Source organism: the organism of the source record quoted next, unplaced genomic scaffold, assembly GCF_019419815.1.
Source record: "Pyrus x bretschneideri cultivar Hongxiangsu unplaced genomic scaffold, Pyrus_bretschneideri_v1 Contig22, whole genome shotgun sequence".
NCBI lineage: Eukaryota > Viridiplantae > Streptophyta > Magnoliopsida > Rosales > Rosaceae > Pyrus > Pyrus x bretschneideri.
The window spans coordinates 1,131,510-1,149,668 of record NW_025999524.1 but is presented as its reverse complement, the minus strand read 5'-3'; the positions used below and the strand labels follow the sequence as shown (position 1 = coordinate 1,149,668).

The 18,159-nt window shown below is 35.6% G+C and overlaps 3 protein-coding genes across 9 annotated transcripts; 1 reads left to right on the top strand and 2 right to left on the bottom strand.

Annotated features, from left to right (window-relative positions):
- LOC125477653 (AMSH-like ubiquitin thioesterase 2) lies at nucleotides 1–4,031 on the top strand. 4 transcript variants are annotated; one of them, XM_048585030.1, is made up of 9 exons: nucleotides 36–177; nucleotides 1,081–1,158; nucleotides 1,285–1,579; nucleotides 1,699–1,788; nucleotides 2,051–2,113; nucleotides 2,236–2,310; nucleotides 2,411–2,473; nucleotides 2,793–2,845; nucleotides 3,528–4,031. In XM_048585030.1, exons 2-9 carry the CDS (start codon nucleotides 1,136–1,138, stop codon nucleotides 3,700–3,702), a joined length of 837 nt encoding a protein of 278 aa, XP_048440987.1. In that variant the 5' UTR covers nucleotides 36–177; nucleotides 1,081–1,135; the 3' UTR covers nucleotides 3,703–4,031. The 4 variants fall into 4 exon arrangements, with proteins under 4 accessions (XP_048440986.1, XP_048440985.1, XP_048440987.1 ...); XM_048585031.1 differs by having other exon boundaries at nucleotides 43–177; nucleotides 1,052–1,158; XM_048585029.1 differs by lacking the exon at nucleotides 1,081–1,158 and having other exon boundaries at nucleotides 1–177; nucleotides 1,285–1,570.
- Nucleotides 4,032–5,419: 1,388 nt separating this feature from the next.
- LOC125477708 lies at nucleotides 5,420–6,334 on the bottom strand. The gene has a single exon (XM_048585122.1). The coding sequence runs from the start codon at nucleotides 6,332–6,334 to the stop codon at nucleotides 5,420–5,422; it is 915 nt and encodes a 304-aa protein (XP_048441079.1).
- Nucleotides 6,335–13,037: 6,703 nt separating this feature from the next.
- LOC125477542 lies at nucleotides 13,038–17,269 on the bottom strand. Of its 4 annotated transcripts, XR_007258574.1 has the most exons (13): nucleotides 17,011–17,257; nucleotides 16,726–16,792; nucleotides 16,458–16,635; nucleotides 16,316–16,379; nucleotides 15,957–16,142; nucleotides 15,542–15,606; nucleotides 15,340–15,393; nucleotides 14,788–14,846; nucleotides 14,413–14,535; nucleotides 13,986–14,232; nucleotides 13,742–13,873; nucleotides 13,266–13,431; nucleotides 13,038–13,104 (listed from the first exon to the last, which is right to left on the bottom strand). XR_007258574.1 is itself a non-coding variant. In XM_048584721.1 (6 exons), exons 2-6 carry the CDS (start codon nucleotides 15,340–15,342, stop codon nucleotides 13,291–13,293), a joined length of 441 nt encoding a protein of 146 aa, XP_048440678.1. In that variant the 5' UTR covers nucleotides 15,343–15,393; nucleotides 15,542–15,597; the 3' UTR covers nucleotides 13,038–13,290. The 4 variants fall into 4 exon arrangements, 1 of the variants encoding a protein (XP_048440678.1); XR_007258572.1 differs by having other exon boundaries at nucleotides 13,038–13,431; nucleotides 17,011–17,269; XR_007258573.1 differs by having other exon boundaries at nucleotides 13,038–13,431; nucleotides 13,986–14,227; nucleotides 17,011–17,269.
- Nucleotides 17,270–18,159: the final 890 nt, after the last annotated feature.

Sequence of the window (18,159 nt, the reverse complement as noted above, 5' to 3'; positions counted from 1 at the left end):
GTGTGGTGTCATAAGCTCCTCTTTGGGAGAATGGTGGGTGATCGTGTGTTGTGTTCATCTATTTACAAAGAGGACCCAATTCAGCAAAAAGCTTGAAATATGAAAACCATTTAACCGTTGAATGGTAAAGGGATGCGAGGCTGAAAATTTGCATGAGTTCATCTCTTTGCTTGACAGGTATGAAGAATCGCTTAAAAAGCTGATTCCTTTATGTTTATTTTTTCCTTTATAATTAGTGGGCAATCCATAATTTCTGGACTTAATGGTGATTTAGACCCCTTTTCACAAGGGTTTCCGATTCCATGCCTTGGTTGATTTGTTAATGGGTACGTTTTAAGTCCTTATGAATTTGATATCACCGTAAGATAGAGGTGCGACTAGTAGCGGTGATGATGGTGTAAGGTGAAATCAAACTAACGAGTCTTAGTGGTATCCATTAACAACTCAATGAGTTTGATTTGCCACCTCTAGCTGTGTTGTTTTCTCCGGGCCCTTTGAAATTTCAATACCCTTTTGAAATTGTAAAACCAAATGGTGTCTCTGGTATTGTTAGAAATTTCAAGTTAGAGTGGTATAATGGTATTGTTCTAAACTGCATTCCAGTTGGTAAAAGTTACTGAGTGATTAGGATACCTACCATGTCCGATGGTGAAGGTTGTTTATACCAAGTTGTAATATTTTTGTTTGGAACCATCAATCTAAATGGTGACTTGGAATTTTCTCTTTGTTTACTTGTAATGAAGGAAAAGGGCGTTTATAAATGTGGTAATTTGGATTCACAGACTGACGAATGACGTTAATTATAAATTTATAACTCGGCAGTCGAGTTAATTAGTAATTACTCAAGGCAATCAACAAAGAAGTTCTTGATCATAATACAAACAGAAATGCGATTTTTCTGTTTTGATACTGTATGTACTTTGAACTGGGTGATATGTGCATCATAGACATGAGGTGTCCGGAATGGTGTTTGCATCAGGAAGAACAGTTTTCAAATTATGTTTCAATCAAAACTTTTTATTTTCAAATAATGAGTTGGTGTTTTTTTTAGGGAAATCATCTTTCTTAATTTTTTTGTAGCTTCAAATTGGTTTGAATAATAGTGACTGCAGTTTCTCACTCGGTATAAAAAGCCATGGCAGAGAGAAACCATATAAGGTATAGTAATTCCTATCAAGAAGTATATCCACTTCAGCGAACCGTTCACAATTTGGCAAAAGTTAACATCTTTACGGAGATTTTGTTAATTTAGGATTATTATATCATCTCCCTTTTTTTATACAGCGCCAGGGGCATCGATGGGGAAAATCCTAGGTTGTCATCTTTGTGTTCAGTGGAATCTGGCAGTAGTTGCTTCGCGTGTAAATTTCCTGGTCCAAACTTTTTGAAGACAACTAGTGACTATCAGAATATCACAGTTCATTCTGTTACTAAATGCTCTCCTTCACCTGTAATCTCTTGCACAGAAAAGCCTCAAAGTTCTAATATATCACAAGTTATGGACGCAAATACAGAACATGGTCAATCACAGTCTTCTAATAAATCAGCATCATCTGGGGTCCTGCGAGATGTACATATTGTAAAAACTTACTTCAAATGCTGGCTTTTTGTTTTGTAGTTTTATGTGTTTCGTGCAAACTATTTTTTCTGCATTGAGCATTGATATTTGATAATTAATTGTTATACTTATTTTTTCAGTCAGCTCGGTTAATGGAAGATTTCCTTGATCTTGCTAAAGAAAACACGGAGAAGGATCTAGAAACCTGCGGGATTCTTGGCGCTTTTCTTGTAAGATTCACACTGTGCATTGTTTCTAAAAGCGTTTGTTTGTTGCATTTGAAACTATCTTCAGATCTTCAGACTTTTTCTTCCGTCTCCAAATCTTGTTTAAAGTAACCCAAATCTCTCTCAGTTTCTCACCATTTGCAATTTCAAAATCAGTACGGGTGTGATTACTCTAGTCCTTTAGTCCATATGTACACATTCACAATGGTATATGATATCTTTCCTTGAAAAGTAATGTATAATTTTTTTTTCTGTGTATGTATAGAAAAATGGAACATTCTATGTGACAACTCTGATCATACCCAAACAGGAATCAACTTCCAGCTCTGTAAGTCCTTACAGCCCTTTACTCATCTTGTTTGGACTTAAGACCATTCCTGTTGCCCATGCCGCGTCTAACCACATGGTGTGATCTCATTTCTGTTTTCTTATGACTACAAAATATGACAGTGTCAGGCAACTAACGATGAGGAAGCTTTTGCCATACAAAACGAACACTCACTTTTTCCGGTTGGATGGATCCATGTAGGTCATAATTTTATTTTCTTCTGCTGCTTGCATCCTCCTTTGTCGCTCTATAATTGACCACAGTTTCTTGTTCACTTTGTTAACCATTTGTTTTCAGACACATCCTTCTCAACGTTGTTTCATGTCATCAGTGGATTTGCACACTCATTATTCGTATCAGGTTGGGGAACCGCTTCCATTCTTTAGTTGCAAAATTTATATAGTCTTAGAATTTTATTTTCTTGCAATTGTTTAAGATAAAATATTTGAATTTCAACGTTAGGCATACATAGGTTAGAAGAACTTAAAATTAGATACAGTAACATTATGAACTTCATACCATTTCCCATGTTGGCTTGTTCTGAAATGCTGAATTGCCTTCTTGGGTGTGGTTTTGTCTGCTTCAATTAGGGACTATGGGTAACATGTTAATCTGGTTCCTCGATATGCTGTCATATGCGACAACTTTTAACTTTTCTCTTTCCAACTTTTGTCTTCAGGTTATGATACCTGAGGCTTTTGCCATTGTCATGGCTCCAACTGATACCTCAAGGTATGCTGCAACACTAATTACAAGGTTCAGTCGTTCTGCTTTAAACAAAATTTGGCAATTTCATTGTAGTAGCGGTAAGAGTCAAGTCTTAAATGTTCAATCTCCTTCCATCTATATTTCGGCCCACAAGCTTTAGATGCTGTCGTCCATTCCCTCGGTCTTTGTCCTTGCCTTTGTTCTTGTAGCATCTTCATTCTTCACTAAGAACGGTAACACCCTTTGTTGTGGTCATGAGTCTTTATTATGCACGGCCATGCCACACTGACGTTCTGACACTGACATAAAAATTTCGGTCAGTTGTCACAAACAAGCATAAAAGGGAATGAAGGAGAGAATGCAGTAATTTGAAAGGGTATCTGTTCACCAGTTTCCCCTTGAAAATGTGACCGGTACGCCAAACCGCATTGGTAGCGAAATAAGAACTCCATTGCAGAACTAATTAAGTATTCCAGTTGAATATCCAACTGCATCTGCATGAATATCTCATGGTTCATATTTTGTACCGAAAATGTTTCAAAATGTAAGTCATAGTGCCCAAAAATACAGATAACTAAGAGAGAGCTCGAGTATACTTCTAAGAACGCTACATAAAGGGTAGCAATCGAAGTTTGTACAAATAATATATTTTCCTAGTATCTTTCTACACAGCCATGTTAACAAATTTGTGTTGGGATTTCTCCAGGAGCTATGGAATATTTCGGCTATCTGATCCTGGCGGGATGAGTGTCGTGAAAGCGTGCCAGGAGCAAGGATTTCATCCTCACGGAGAAACAACTGACGGGAGTCCCGTTTTCGAGCACTGCTCTAATGTATACAAGAATTCAAATCTGAGGTTCGAAATCTTCGACTTGCGTTGACATAATGCCTGTTTAGAATTTGCAAGAATTTGGCACAGTGAACCCTTGGAACAGAGCTTTAGATAAGGTTTGTATGACATAATAATGCAGATAAACCCTACCGTGACAGTAATATGTAATATAGGTAACGAACGGTAAAAATGTATCTGCATAATTAACCAGTGTAAAACTGTAAATAACGTTTTGAAATTAAGGATGCGAAGGAAGAGAAGATGCAGCAATGCTTGAAGATCAACTGGTGGTGGGTCAAATGTTTCTCTTTTATTCTGAACTTCTTGTTTTAACTTTTTACCCGTTGTATAATAATTATGTATCAGTTTCTCTCGTCACACGATAACAAATTTCGTATATGTTCCTAATCAAAGAAAGGGAAGCTTTCAAATGCGGTATTTCATCAGGCTGTTGCTTGTAATGGAATAAAAGAGATAGACACAAGTCTGTATGCAACCGGTGAGACTCGAGCATCTCTCGTATGAGTTTTGATGCTCAATAATTAGCATTTTGAAGCTTCAACTAACCCTGCCGGGTTGGCTGTGGGAGTTTTTACGCTGGGTTCAAGTACAATAATGGTGCTGGCTGCCAGAGTCGGTGGTGGTCCACGCTGTATTATTATGGAGCCGTCCACACACAATTATGGTTTCTCTCCGGCCTTGTAGGGGCAGGTACTGGACAACTAGTACCATTTCCCTTTATGTTTTTGCTGGCATAATGTCTTCTTCCATGGGCTTTAAAAAGGCTTTTTATCATGCTTTTGTAGCCCAATAATATATATATATCTTTTTTTTTTTTTTTTAGCACACGATGTAATCTATATTAAGGGTGAGGGAAATAGGCTTAGTTTCATAATAGACTAGCAATAATGTGGTTTAAATTTACTTTTGGAAAGAGTTGAAACTTTTCACTTACAAGTGAAGAAGAATATCACTAGACCATAGTATTATGTGGCAGGAGTCTAATAATATATTGACTTTGCAAGTTTTTCTTACATATGACAATGCATTGTTACATGTAAATTGCTCTTCATGTTTGGGCTTACATCAAAGCTTTGACTTCTAGGATCATCATCATTTAGCAATGATTTTCATTTGGGAATTTTCTATGGAAATCTTTTGAACTTAATACTTTGTTTCGACTTGAGACAAATTGACACGTTTTAAATAATTAAAAGAGCTCAAAATTAAATTTTAAATCAACACGTTTTGAAAAGTTAAGAAAGTCCAAAATTAAATTGGAAGTTGTGGTTGCAGATCCAGAGAAGGTTTTTATGTTGATGAGAATTTTTCTTTCATTTAATGATTTCATCATTTCTTCTTGTACATTTGAAAGAGAAAAGAATATTATCAGCTCAATACAATATAAAATTATAAATGATTGTGCGTTCCTAATAATATCATTGGGAAATTTTTAGTTGTGACGGAACATGAATATTACACCACATATTTTTATGTAAATAGTGAAAATTTTTAATTTTTAAGTTATTAACTTTTTTAAAACACATATTCCACTATTTATATAAAAACGCGTGATATACTACTTCGTGTGACGGTTATATTAAAAAATGTCTCTCATATCATCAACCACCCCAAAACAAAAGATTTCGTTTTCTCCGTTCCCAATAATTTACACAACTTTGCTATCAAAAATAATTTACATAAATTAGTTAAACAATTAAACAACCCAAAAGAAACTAAACAAAATTTAATGACCGGTATATCCCTCAGAAAGGATGAACGTTTCTGCTCAATACGTTCACATTGGTGAAGAACCCAACCACCGGCCGATACGGCAAGTACGACCGCCGTTTATCCCCCTCCTTCTTCTCTCTGTTCTTCACGTAATGTTTTTCGTGCGCAGACGATACCGTTTCAACTTTCTTAGCCTTCCCCTTTACCTTCTCCGCCGTCTTTTGAATCTCAGCGCTGCTCTTCCCATCCGCCGCCGATTCCTGGCTCGGCTTCGGGCTCGCCGCCGACTTAGGGTTCAGGAAGACGAAAGCGTCTTTGCCGTCGCTGTTGCTCCGGAGCTTCAAGTCTCTGACTCTCCACAGCTTCGAGGATCCCGTGGAATTGCTCTTGTTCCGGAGCTCCGGCGCCGCCTCCACCGGCTTCCTTGACCACTCGCAGAACGTTCCTTCCTGGACTCCTTCGAGCTCGTCCAACTCGGACGCCGACGACGGCTGCGTGTCCCGCTCTTCGAAGAAGAGCTTCTTCAACGGCGGCCTTAGAGACGAGGACGAAGTTGCAGACGAGGCCGCTCTGGCTCTGGAAGCATCGCCGTCATTCGCTTCGGCGAAGAGAAGATCTCGGTTGAAAATCGGAAATACCGGCCGGATCTGGCCGTTTTGGAATATATCGTCCGCGGAAATCGGCGAACCGTCGGCGTTGGTGGGGGCGAAAGAGAAATCGTCTTCGTTTTCGCTCTCGCATTCGCCGCCATGGTCCACGCTTTGAGCCTCTCTATATTCCATTTCTGCCTTCTCAGCGTCCTCGAATTCAAAATCGCCGCCGGAACCGGTGACTTGGAGCTGGGAGCTGAAATTCGCAGAGAGCTGCGCGTATTCGGCTTCGAAATCGTTCACGGAATCGTTGGAATTGAAGCTCGGCGACACGGAAAATACGGAAACCGCTTGCATTTTCAATTTTGTTCGATCGAGAATTTAGGGTTTTTGAAGTTGAGACTTGACAGAGAGAGAGAGAGAGAGAGAGGCAGATGATGAAATTAATTAAAGTTTGAAAGATATGGTTTGTACTTGGCGGTGGAAAATGACACCAGCTGGGGGTGGCTTATATATAAGCCGTGGGGCAATATTGGCGGGTGACGACTTTTTGACGGTCGTTGGGGCATTCGGACATGGGAGCTTCGGATTCACACGGTGCACGTGTTTATTACCACGCGGATGATGTCTGGAGCAGCCACTTGTGAATTTCGTCGAACCTAGGGGAAAGGGCTCTGTACTACGTGTCAGTAAATCATTTGTTGTTATGCGGACCATTGAAATTAATTTTGACGACCGTAATTTTGATTTATAGCGATCATGAATTATAATTTTACATTAACTATTGTGTTAATATTATGAAATATTATATTACAAATATAAGTGGCATCAAGTTTATAAGGAGTCTCATTAATATTTTTTTCCTAAATTTTGGTGGATATTTTAATAGATACGATATTATCTATATTAAAAAATTAGGGAGTAGACTAGTCATATTAATTTAAGTTGAATTCACCTTTGACAATAATTTAACTTAAAACTTCTTGCTTACAGAAATACCAACTTAAAATCTCTCACTTATAAAAGTATCACTATACCGTAATACTGACAATTTTGATGGATATTAAAAAGAGAAGAAAAACGTGAACGCAAGAGGTAGTGTAGTAAGTTGTAAAATAAAACTTTTAAGGATCGTAACAATTCACTACTTAGTCATGTGCTTGGGATGGGGTTGACTTGCTTGGGGAGGGAGATTAGAAAGTCAATGAGGTGTATCGTGGGGTGGGTTGTAGTGGATTTTTTTTCCTCTTAAAAAATAGATATTATCTATATGAGAAGTGAACTAAGTCTCACAAAGAGTTAGTAATAATATGGTTTAAATTTACCTTTAATGAGAATCGAACCTAAAATTTTTAACTTACATCACTAGTTCGTAATAATAAATTGCGCTGCAGTGAATTAGATATTAAAAAGATGTGGGTTGGGGAGCAGGAGGAAGAGACATGTCATGGGCGAAGTACTAAATGCTCATGTGATTGGGGCTGTGACTTGTAGTTGCATGGCAATTCAGGGATTTCACCTTTATCTCCTTATCGAACAGCAACAAAAAAAAAATAAATAAATAAAATTATTTTTCATGTTTTTTGGTTGGATCTTTTAGTATTTGAAAAAGGGCCCAAGGAAAAATATATTTGGTAGGATTCGTTGAGGTGGCTGGAACTTGGGCAGAAAGTATCGTGGGGGAAAGAAAAGTGGAAAAGTCCAAATTGTGAGCTGGTTGAAAAAAGCGAAAAGTAAAAGGTGGATAAGAATCTGATAATCTTATAGAAAATAGAATAAAGGTTAAGGGGTGCCTAAATCTCGGATAAGAATTGCCTGCCCTTTCATTTCCGACATTTTTTTGTTTGTGTAATCACGATTAAGTCACGTTAATATTTTATATTATTATTTATTTTTATCTTATTATCTCTATAAAAAAAAAAACAATATAAAATGTTGACGTGGTTTAACCATGACCATACAAAATAGGAGGGCACTGAAAGTGGGAGGGCAGACAATCCTTGTCCCTAAATCTTATCTGTTATTTTCCATCCATCTTCGCATCAATACCTGAATTAACAATTGTATTAGGGCTAGTTTGGTATTGTTGTGGTCTTAAAAATAAAAAATTTCTACTGTACTGTAAGAATAAATAGATGTAAAATAAAGTTGTTTTGTATTTGGTAAATTTTTTTTGTAAAAATGCTTTTAATAAAAAAAAAAAAACAGTACTTATTAAACTTTTATATAAATTGTTTTGAATATGTTAAATGATTAAAAATGATATAGTATTAATGTGATACAATAATTATCAAAAACAATAATGTAGGGGGAAAATTGTAATTTTGTAAAACATATATGGGTATATTTGTCATTTAAAAATTTCATTAAATGAGCATTGATTATTTGCATATTACATAATAATTCAGTTTTTATTAAATCATAAGAAAAACTAGTGGTTCCTAATCACATGAGTCCGACAGAATAACATTTTCCCATCGATATATATGTATTTGGATTATATATATGCATGAATTATCAGTTTCTTCTGGAATTTCAGTCCTAACTTATCTTAACAGAAATTAATAGGGTGATGACTTACTATCTTTAGCACGTGATATTGCCTTAAATATTTATTTTGTGTAATATATATATATATATATAATTGTTATTAGCATTTCACAAATTTCATTATACACTTCTCATAAGTGTATTTTTCTTTCTAATTATAGAAAATTTAGAGTGCAAAATGAGATTTTTGAAATGTTAATAATAATTCCTTATATATATATATATATATATATATATATATATGTTTGAAATTCTTTTCCTTCTAGATGGATACTTGCTTATAATTATCTACTCCTTATCCCTTATGGACTAAGGTTTTTGAGCTTTCTGACTTTCTTTCTGGTCACGAGAGGAATTCGCAGGACAAGTCAAAACCCCACTTGTTCTCATCTTTAGCTTGTTAATCTTGTTTTGACAAACAATATATACATCATTTTTATAACTGCTCAATGCATCAACGACAAAGTAACGTCATCATAATTTACATATGTTTATAAATAATTAGACTACTTCTTATGTTGTTAATGAATTTTATAATGAAACATTAATTTTGTTAAACTTATATAATATATCCTCGCATTCTTACAAGTTGAAGAATTCTAAACAGGATACCGAAGACTTGTTGTACCTAGCTAGTATGCGTCTCTCAAGTTGTCAACACTAAACAATATTGGAACAAGGAACAACTCACTAAGCACTTAATTAATGGTGTATTAACAGATAAAATATTTAAGTTTGAACCGACTGGGTCATTATTCCTTAATCCTTCATGTGTAGGAGACTTGCGACCCAGGCAATAAAAGTATAAAACCCCCTCCTCAAATTCGACTTTCTGGATTAGTTGATGCCCGTTTACTATTTCGTTGGTCGTACCAAGCACATACAGCGCACACAAACAAACCACATAATGAGGATCATCTCCAAATCCTCTTTGTGAGGATTCACGATATCCTTTAATCGTGTCCGTTTGTCATAAACTGTTCGGTAATTTTTCGTCAAACACTATTTGTATTCAATTTTAAATGATTTATAACCATATAATGTACGATGAATGAACACGATTAAAGAATTTGAAGAGGATCCTCATTCCAAAACACAAACTTGGCCCACGTTATTGTCGCCCTTGGTTTGGCGCAGCAGAGCAGAATCCTACGGTCAACATTTTTTTTTCTGCGAGGATGAAAAAAGAAGATTCGGATATCCATGGAAATTGAATTGACATTCCTCACACGTTTTCGTAGCAATATACGCCCACAAAAAGGGAAGAAATCAAATTGTTCATCTTGTTTCAACAAAAGCAAATGAATTAAGTAATTGCAAATTGTCCAGGAAAATTAGAAATAAGTTTGGCTATTGTTGACCCTAAAAACTACAAAATCTACGTGATGCGCAAGTCGAGTAACTAATAAGGTAACTACGTCCTTCGATTGAATGCGGGGTGTGCCAACTCGTCGGCAGAGGAGTAAAATTTGTTGACGTTGCGTTGAGCACGTTGCTGACTTGTTTATCTTGCGACTGCAGGCCGATGAAGGAACAAATCTCAGCCTTTGGATTCTCGAGCCTGAAGACAAGGTTGTTGGTTCTGCAAAGTTAACGAATCATCGGCGTCGGATTCAGTCACAGTGATTATATTCGTGAGAGTATAAACACGTCGAATCGACACCAGACTATATGAACACAAATATTCAAAGGTGACGTGTGTTTGGTAAATATGGTTCGACCGTCAAAATGTCGAACTTTGAAACTCACTTGGAGTATCTAATCATAAAATCACTCAGCGTTTAATGCGCCGAATGTCGTAACTCGTAACACCTTACTTCGCTGAGAAGGCTAATAAGATGACCTCTGCCAATAAGGATTCGGAAACACTTCTCAACCGAGACTTGGATAGGTAATCAGTCGGCCTCGATGCAGTGCTGTTTATCCAAACTGAAGGTGTTTCGCGGTCAGTTGATTCTACGACGACAGTGCTGTTTATCCAAACTGAAGATGTTCATCGGTTGCCTTCACAGTGTTATTTATCCAAACTGAAGGTGTGTTGGTGGAAAAAGAAAAATGAAAAATCTCAAGTTGTTTGAGAGCGTTGCGCAGGGCAATTGTGTGTTCAATTGGATGGCCTTGATTGTTGCATGATGTCTTGTATTTATAGCACCAAATCCTCCTTGGGATCAAGTCAAAATCATACCTGGATTGGGACTTCTTGTTCTGTTCCAACTCCACTTCGACCAATCCTACTCCTATTAGGACTTTGAACTCACCCATTTTTAAGGTCGTATTCATTGCTGGTCGAGAATCCAAATTGCACTAAGACCCTTTATCGTATCAGGACTTCTTCGACCCCTTCGCTCATCCGAACTACTCCTTCTTGAGATAGGATTCGACCATCCTTGCTGAACGGCTTAGGACCACCAGGTAGGCCATAGTATATTGAAAAACTTTGAGTCGAACATAAATCCACACTCGCCCCAATAATATTATTTTGGGCCCGAACCTAAACAGCTATATACCCAACTTCCATACAGAAAAATGTGTTACAAGAAATTAAATTATTAAGCTACTAAGCTTGGTTTCATACATCCATTAGGAGTTTATGAATTGTATATTAGTTTAGTGATATTCATTTTTTTAATTTTTAAACTTGAAAGAGTTTCTATAGTCGAATCTCTTAACTATTGTCCTCACCGGTAGTCCAACCGTATATCTAGTAATATATATATATATATATATATATATATCAAAAAAATTGCTAGACTATAACATATTCCGCACCCAGGGTTGGAGTCCATTCTTTTACAATTGGTCATAAAAAACTAATCACATTGTTGACCACATGTAAATCCATCACTCTATGTGAGAGTCATATATATAAGGGAGGTGATCTTTTTTTTTTTTTTTTTTTGTAAAAGGACTAGCTGATGACTTCGCCATGACAATCCATCATTTCAAGGACTAGGAAGACTCACAAAGACATTTCATTCTTTTTCTAGTCACTATCGTATGATTCACTGACGCTATAAATCGAACTCAGGACGTGCCGTGTAAAATCGGGTATGATATTCATCCCTAGCCCCTAAGCTGCCGTGTAGTGATTAAGAGTAAGCAATTTTGTGCTCTAAATATCATTTTTCAATGACTTATGACTAGTGTTCTAAAAAAACGACCTAAGCGTTGGGCAGTGGTGATCTGATGTGTTTTCTTGCAAATTGGTTAGGCTTTAGGCGGGCTAGCAGTGCTAGGTAGTTTTTTTTTTTTTTAATTAGAAAAAAAATCCTATCTACATTACTATATTTCCTTATTTTCCTCATATTTTGCATTTTATGTGGTTTTAAATTGTGAACTTATTGTACATGTATCATCCTACAATACTCATCAATATGGTTATATGGCATATATGCTTAATGTGTTCTTAAATTTTGGACTTGTTTGATACTCTTTTTGCATTTTATTATCTTATTCATGAATTTCATACAAGTATAATTTTTTGTAAGTGTCAATATGAACTTATTTACAAGATATACAAGAAATTTACTTAAATCCGCTTAGGCGCCTGCCTAGACCCTGCCTAGTAGCCTAGACGCTAAGCGACAGCCTGCCATCTGACTAATGCTTAGCGTTTTTTAAAACCTTGCTTATGACAGACGCCATCTAATCAGATTAATATTACTCAAACGTTAATTTCTTTATTTGAATCCTTTATGTGCAAATCGACATCTCCAGATAAGAAGCACTTAAGACGGTTTGACCAAAACAGGCTATAAAATTGGGCTGGGTAAATGAAAGACAGGCCGAATATGACTTAATCATTTTGGGCCCAATAATCAAGAAATCGCAGGAGGCGGGAAGTTCGGGAACGAAAGGCCTGAAGAAAACAATTACGCGCGCACTTGTCTAATCTAATTAATAGCTGGAGCCCCAATACTTCACTAAACACAGCATTTCTCCATTTTTGTTGACAATTTATTTATTGTTTTTCTTTCAGGTAATTTATTTATATATTGTTCTGCAAACAATTTTTTTTCCATTAAAATAATTTATTTATTTGACAAAAAAAAAAATACAATAATAAATTTATAAAGATATTTGAACAAGTCTCACTTTAAAATTATCAGAAGGAAGTAAAAATCAACAATTAGTGAATTACTCTAATAGTTAAGATATTCTATTGAACTCATTTTTTTCTGATTGAAACGCTAATTTCTCCTCTTAGCCATACTTCCCTTGAAGAGAAAATACATCATTATATATAAAAGAAATTTAAACTTAAATTGCACATCAAACTTGTCATAATAATAGGAATTGAATCTTCTCCTGAACTCCGGCTCAACAACCTCTTAACTAAAATACAAGGATTGGTTAATCATTATTTGTGTGTTGGTCAGGCTCTGAGCCCAAACTCAGGAGAGCATCCAATTCCATAATAATGCAGTACGGAACTCTCAAATCACAATTCACGAAAATAACACTTAAAATCTTTTAACTTGCAGGCAGTTAAATACTGAATTAGTGATAGTACTAGAATTTGCACCCGCGCGTTGCTGCGGGATTGAAAATTATATGAAAGATTATGCACCTGCAATCTTTATAAACAATGTTCGAGTCAAAAACTGAGTTACAAATGCAAATGCAATTTATACACAACCTCATCATGAATGAAACAAATGTAAACATCTAAAGAGAATTCTATTTCTTCAAAGCAGAAAGGGGAAAATAATTGTTTCCTTAACTATTGAGGGAATACCTGCCAAATAAAGCTTACTACATTCTTAAGACTTTTCATGTGCTACATGCAACGAACGTAAAGCTTGGATACCAGACTTGCTCCCAGTTTGAGTTGTATCCAAAGAAGGGATAACTGACATTATTTTGCAATAAATTGCAGAAAGTGCCTTGTACAGCTCTCCATGCTGCAGAAGAAAACAAAGACAGTAGTCAACTAATGATGTACGATGATAAAACCATAAGGCAAATCAAAAGGTGACAGTGATAATAAAAAAAAAAAAATGCATGACAACTTCAAATTTGAGTTTTGGAGAGAGAGAAAAAGAGCAGAGAGAGGTTGTAAGTAAAGACCAAATATATAAGACTTTTCATTTACATGCATCCCAAATTAGAGTTCCAAAATCACAATAATTCTGGAAATTCAGGTTCCAACATTCCAGAAATAATTAAACAAAAAGAAAAAATTAAGAGAAGAGAGGGAGGAATAATGCATACCAAGGAAGAGAAAAAGCTGGAATGGATCGAGATGTTTGAGGACTGAAGTGAATTGGTATCTGGGTCTGTTTTGTTTTTTCTTGAAGTTATAGTAATTTGTATGCACCATCCATTTGTATTTATAGTAATTACCTGCACAAATCTCAATCACCTTACAATCTATCACTACACACACATAGTTCATACAAAATTGCAGGAATAATTTAAACTAACAAATTAAAAGAAAGGGACAAATAATGCATACCAAGGAAAAGAAAAAGCTGGAACCGACCCTGCCATGGTATATAGGCATCTCAATTTTCAATACCAATTACCCTTCTCAAATCTAAACATCTCTCTCTAGTCCTCCCTCCCATACCAAAGTCCTCTCACCACCGCATCACATAGTAACACAAAATCGAGTTATTCATGATTACTCAAATCCCAAGTTGGGTGAGTGACTATAAATTCTCAAGGCATCTAGTGACCAAGAGAATGACGCTCGGTCTTACCTTCAAAAATAGCCATGTTAGGTTATTGTAAAAATTATGATCCACTTTTATCATATTTATTAAACTCTAAATAAAAGATTATGAACCATTGTGTTATTTACATGTACCAACATGCAGGAAAAACATAGGGTTTCATATTCCAAGAGAAAAATAAGTTAAGGAAAAACCTCAACACCTAACCTTATTATAATGGTGGCTGCTGAGTACAACATCTGATCGTCTCAAGGACCTCTTTGAAACCACCGTGGAAACATGTGATTGGGAATCTAGATGACAGCCTAGAACAACATTGTATTTCAAAGCCTGATATTCATAAAAACCTGTGTCAGCTTTAAAAAATCTAACTATTTTCTGAATCACAGCTACAATTCTTTAAAATCATTTTCCTGGAAACAAAGATCATTCAAATGTCACTATTATTAAACCTATTAGCAGGAACAAAGATTCTTAAACTTCCTATCTCCATATATGAATTTAAGGAGGAGAGAAAAACAGAGTTATGCAAGTATAGAGGTGCAGTTCAGTTGATTTTAAGTTGTCAATGGGAGAAAATACCTGGAGTTGAAGATAAACTTGGTGAAAGTAAAAATCTTCAAGCTGCAAACAAATTGATCCTGGTTTTTGTCACAGAATGTCCTTTCATCAGAGAAAATTATAGCAAAACTTTTAAAACTAAACAAAATTGTGTGAAATGATTAGGAAAGCAGAATTTTTCCAGACTATGCAGAGAAATAAAATTTAAATTAAAAAAAAAATGTGAGTTCAAATAGAATTATATAGAGGTACACTGAGCAGAAAATCTTATTTAATGATAGTCTTTTAATTTATCATAGGTTTTTTTGTTACCAAAATTTAACAATTCAAATTAAATTCACCAAAAAAGCATACATGTTTTTTCGTTAACTTGTACATACATTTGTGAATAATTAAAGAAAAACTGCAGTTTAAAAATCTCACTTCTTCAACAGAATTTTGTAGGTGGATATAAGTATTTTGATTTTGTAGAAGCAAGTTGGATAACGTGTAAACATACATAGATTACAATGCTGAGAAAATAAGTCTTTATCTTTTATAGTAATAAACTATAATTTTAAGAAATTTAATTACCATTTCATTCGAGAGTAAAGTTTGAACGCCTTGAAATTTGTGGAAGCTCAAAACCTGCAATATGAATAGTGACAAAAAGGGCTCAATTGTTAAGAGGAACTCAACATTGGACCTCTAGCAATCACATAACTTTGCACAAAACACTCAGGTAACTTTACCAGGATTACACAAAAGAGACAAAAACAGAAGAATAATTCCATACCTCTGAATCTCATATGGGAGACCAGTAGATTCAAATAAATTGAATGGTGGAGGCACATTACCACCCTAGCAAAAGATGTAAATCAGATCACTCTGAGCAAATAAAAAATTGATATCAGACATCCAGAGAACAGATCATCATTCAGGACAAAGTTGAGTTTGAAGTTCTTTGAACACCATTCAGAACAAATTCCCATGTTACCTTCATTTAGGACAATAAATTTACAAAATTAAAGTTGGGTTTTTCATATTCTCTATTGGGTATCGAAAGTCCTGGGGAAAGATTGGAAACAACCAAACCAACATCCAATTTAGCACACACCTAAGAAAAATAGAAGCAAGAAACAAAACAATGAAAGATCATAAAAGGTTCAACAATACTAAACAAAATTACAGTTGGATTTAAAGATGCATACTCAAGCAGCTCCTTAGTGCTTTCAAATATGGCCAGGTCTTCTTCCTTGAGATTCAAGGATACTTCTATGCCATCTTCATCTCGTGTATCCATTAACACAATCAGATTCTTGAACTCCGTACCTGAAGTCACCCATGGTGGCTTTCCCCATCCAAAATCAGGTTCATAGAAAGGAAACCTGCATCAACTGCTGCAGCTATAAGTTTCTACATCACTCCTTACCATGAGATTCCAATAATCCTTGAAAAATTCCCATACATCGTCCCCACCAATACCAATACCATATTTTATTTTAAATTCCCTTAAATATTCTAACACATTGATATGTACAAATTTTCACAGAATTAATGTAAAAATTACCTTTTTTTGGAGACCACAACCTCAAAAACCGCTACTTAAGCCAGAAATTTAATCACAAAAAATTCTGCAAAACCTAAAAAAATTTATTAAACTGACATAAAACCAAACCCAGAAATATAAAGGTACAATTCTACAAACCCACCAATTTAATGAAGAATTCTCCAAAACCCAGAACCCTCTGCCAAATGAAATGGTCAAAGCATGGAAAGTAGACTCGAGAAATCCAATCGTTAAAAGCTATCAGAGGAAAGGTTGAAATATAGCTATAAAAACTGGTCCAACCAAGTAAAGTAATCCACTTGGTTATTAAACGTAAAATTCTACAAAATCACTAAAAACTTGTTAAAATTCAATTATATTAAATCACAAATTTGAAGCTGATTTTGACATGCAATAGGTCTAAAAGGTACCTGAGGTGATAAGTTATGGTTTGACATCTTCTTTCTTCACCTCCTTCTAAGTTGCTCTTTGCATAAACTACAGTACTTAAAAAAATAACCCAATTACGTTGTATTAATCTGTAAATACAATTAAAGGTCCACCAGAAAATTATATAACTCAAAATTAAACAACACCAAGATGAATTTAAGCAAAACCTAGATCAGATTCTAAAAGGGTTTATCAAAAATAATAATTTAATCAGAAATTAACACTAACAATAAATAAAAAACCAAAATTTTATCGTTTCTTTTCACCTTTTAAGTTCCTGAGAGTGCTGGAAAGCTCTCGCTTTGCCATATTAGCTTTCTGGGCTTCTACTCTGGAATCTAAGTGAGAACTGAAGGCCCTGCGAGAGCAGAAGAGAAAGCAACCTCTAGCAACAGAGAAAGCAGTGAAGGTTTTTTAGCAAGAAAGTGCGGTTGGTAACTTGTGAGACAAAGATCGCACGGTGGAAAAGGGAGAGAAGGTAGCCTTGGAGAGCGAAAGGAATCGAGGTTCAAGAGCGACAGAAGCAGGGAATTGTGAGAGAGAAAAGTGGAACGGAGGGAAAAGTAGAGAAGAAAGGTCGAGAAGTAGTCGATGTGGAGCGATGATCGACGCGTGGACAAACGGCATAATGGAGAAGAAACAGAGGGCATTTATGCCATTGAAAATGACAGAAGCTGAGGAGTGATCGACAGGTGGAGATGGAAGGCAAAGTCGTCTTTTTACTGTTAAAAAAAGGAAAAAAGGGCAGATAACAAATGAATTGGAGGGCAATTTCGTCCGCTTACTGTTAATGAACAGTAATTTCATCTTGTTGAGTATTAGTATATACACACACATGTATGTATATTTCTCTGCCACTTTGCATTTATTATCCCTTTTTCGAGGAATGGGCCTTCATTGCTGCCACCAGACAATGGCAATGGCATCCCCCTTTTCCTCTTGCCTCTTTCTCAAATGGAAAAAAAACAGTGAGAGAGAAATAAAATAATAACATGCATAAAAAAGAAAATCCACTTTCAGAGAGAGCTGCAACAGTCGGTGAGGGAGTTCTTGAGAAAAACAATTATGTATATATAATAAACAAAACAATCATCAATTGTTCTACCCCATGGATAAACACATTGGTTTTTGGACAAAAAAAATGATAAACAAATAGACTGCAGGACAAAACAAATAATTATAGTTGTCAGGAGTTAAATCCAGCCACATAGTTTGTGGCGCCAAAAAGGATAAAAAATTATAAAAATATTGTTTGGGTTTTTAAAAGCAAAGAACCGCGGATGATGGAGAACGGCACCAGAAAGCGGAAAGAACAAAATGGCCAACTCACTGCACAATTCTAGAAAAGGACAAACAATTGCTCAGCAGGTGAGGGACTAAACCGGGTGGGCACTGTTAATGAACAGTGCCAATCC

Bases quoted from the DNA above. Each gene is read 5' to 3' on its own strand.
- LOC125477653 (XM_048585028.1), top strand. From the start codon at position 122: ATGGTAAAGGGATGCGAGGCTGAAAATTTGCATGAGTTCATCTCTTTG. The intron at 1,789-2,050 runs GTAAGATTCACA...GTGTATGTATAG, and splicing joins GGATTCTTGGCGCTTTTCTT to AAAAATGGAACATTCTATGT. The intron at 2,311-2,410 runs GTAGGTCATAAT...ATTTGTTTTCAG, and splicing joins TTCCGGTTGGATGGATCCAT to ACACATCCTTCTCAACGTTG.
- LOC125477708 (XM_048585122.1), bottom strand. From the start codon at position 6,334: ATGCAAGCGGTTTCCGTATTTTCCGTGTCGCCGAGCTTCAATTCCAAC.
- LOC125477542 (XM_048584721.1), bottom strand. The intron at 14,536-14,787 runs GTATTTTCTCCC...TATGAATATCAG, and splicing joins AAGTTTATCTTCAACTCCAG to GCTTTGAAATACAATGTTGT. The intron at 13,432-13,741 runs GTATGCATTATT...TTTCTTCTGCAG, and splicing joins CCAGCTTTTTCTCTTCCTTG to CATGGAGAGCTGTACAAGGC.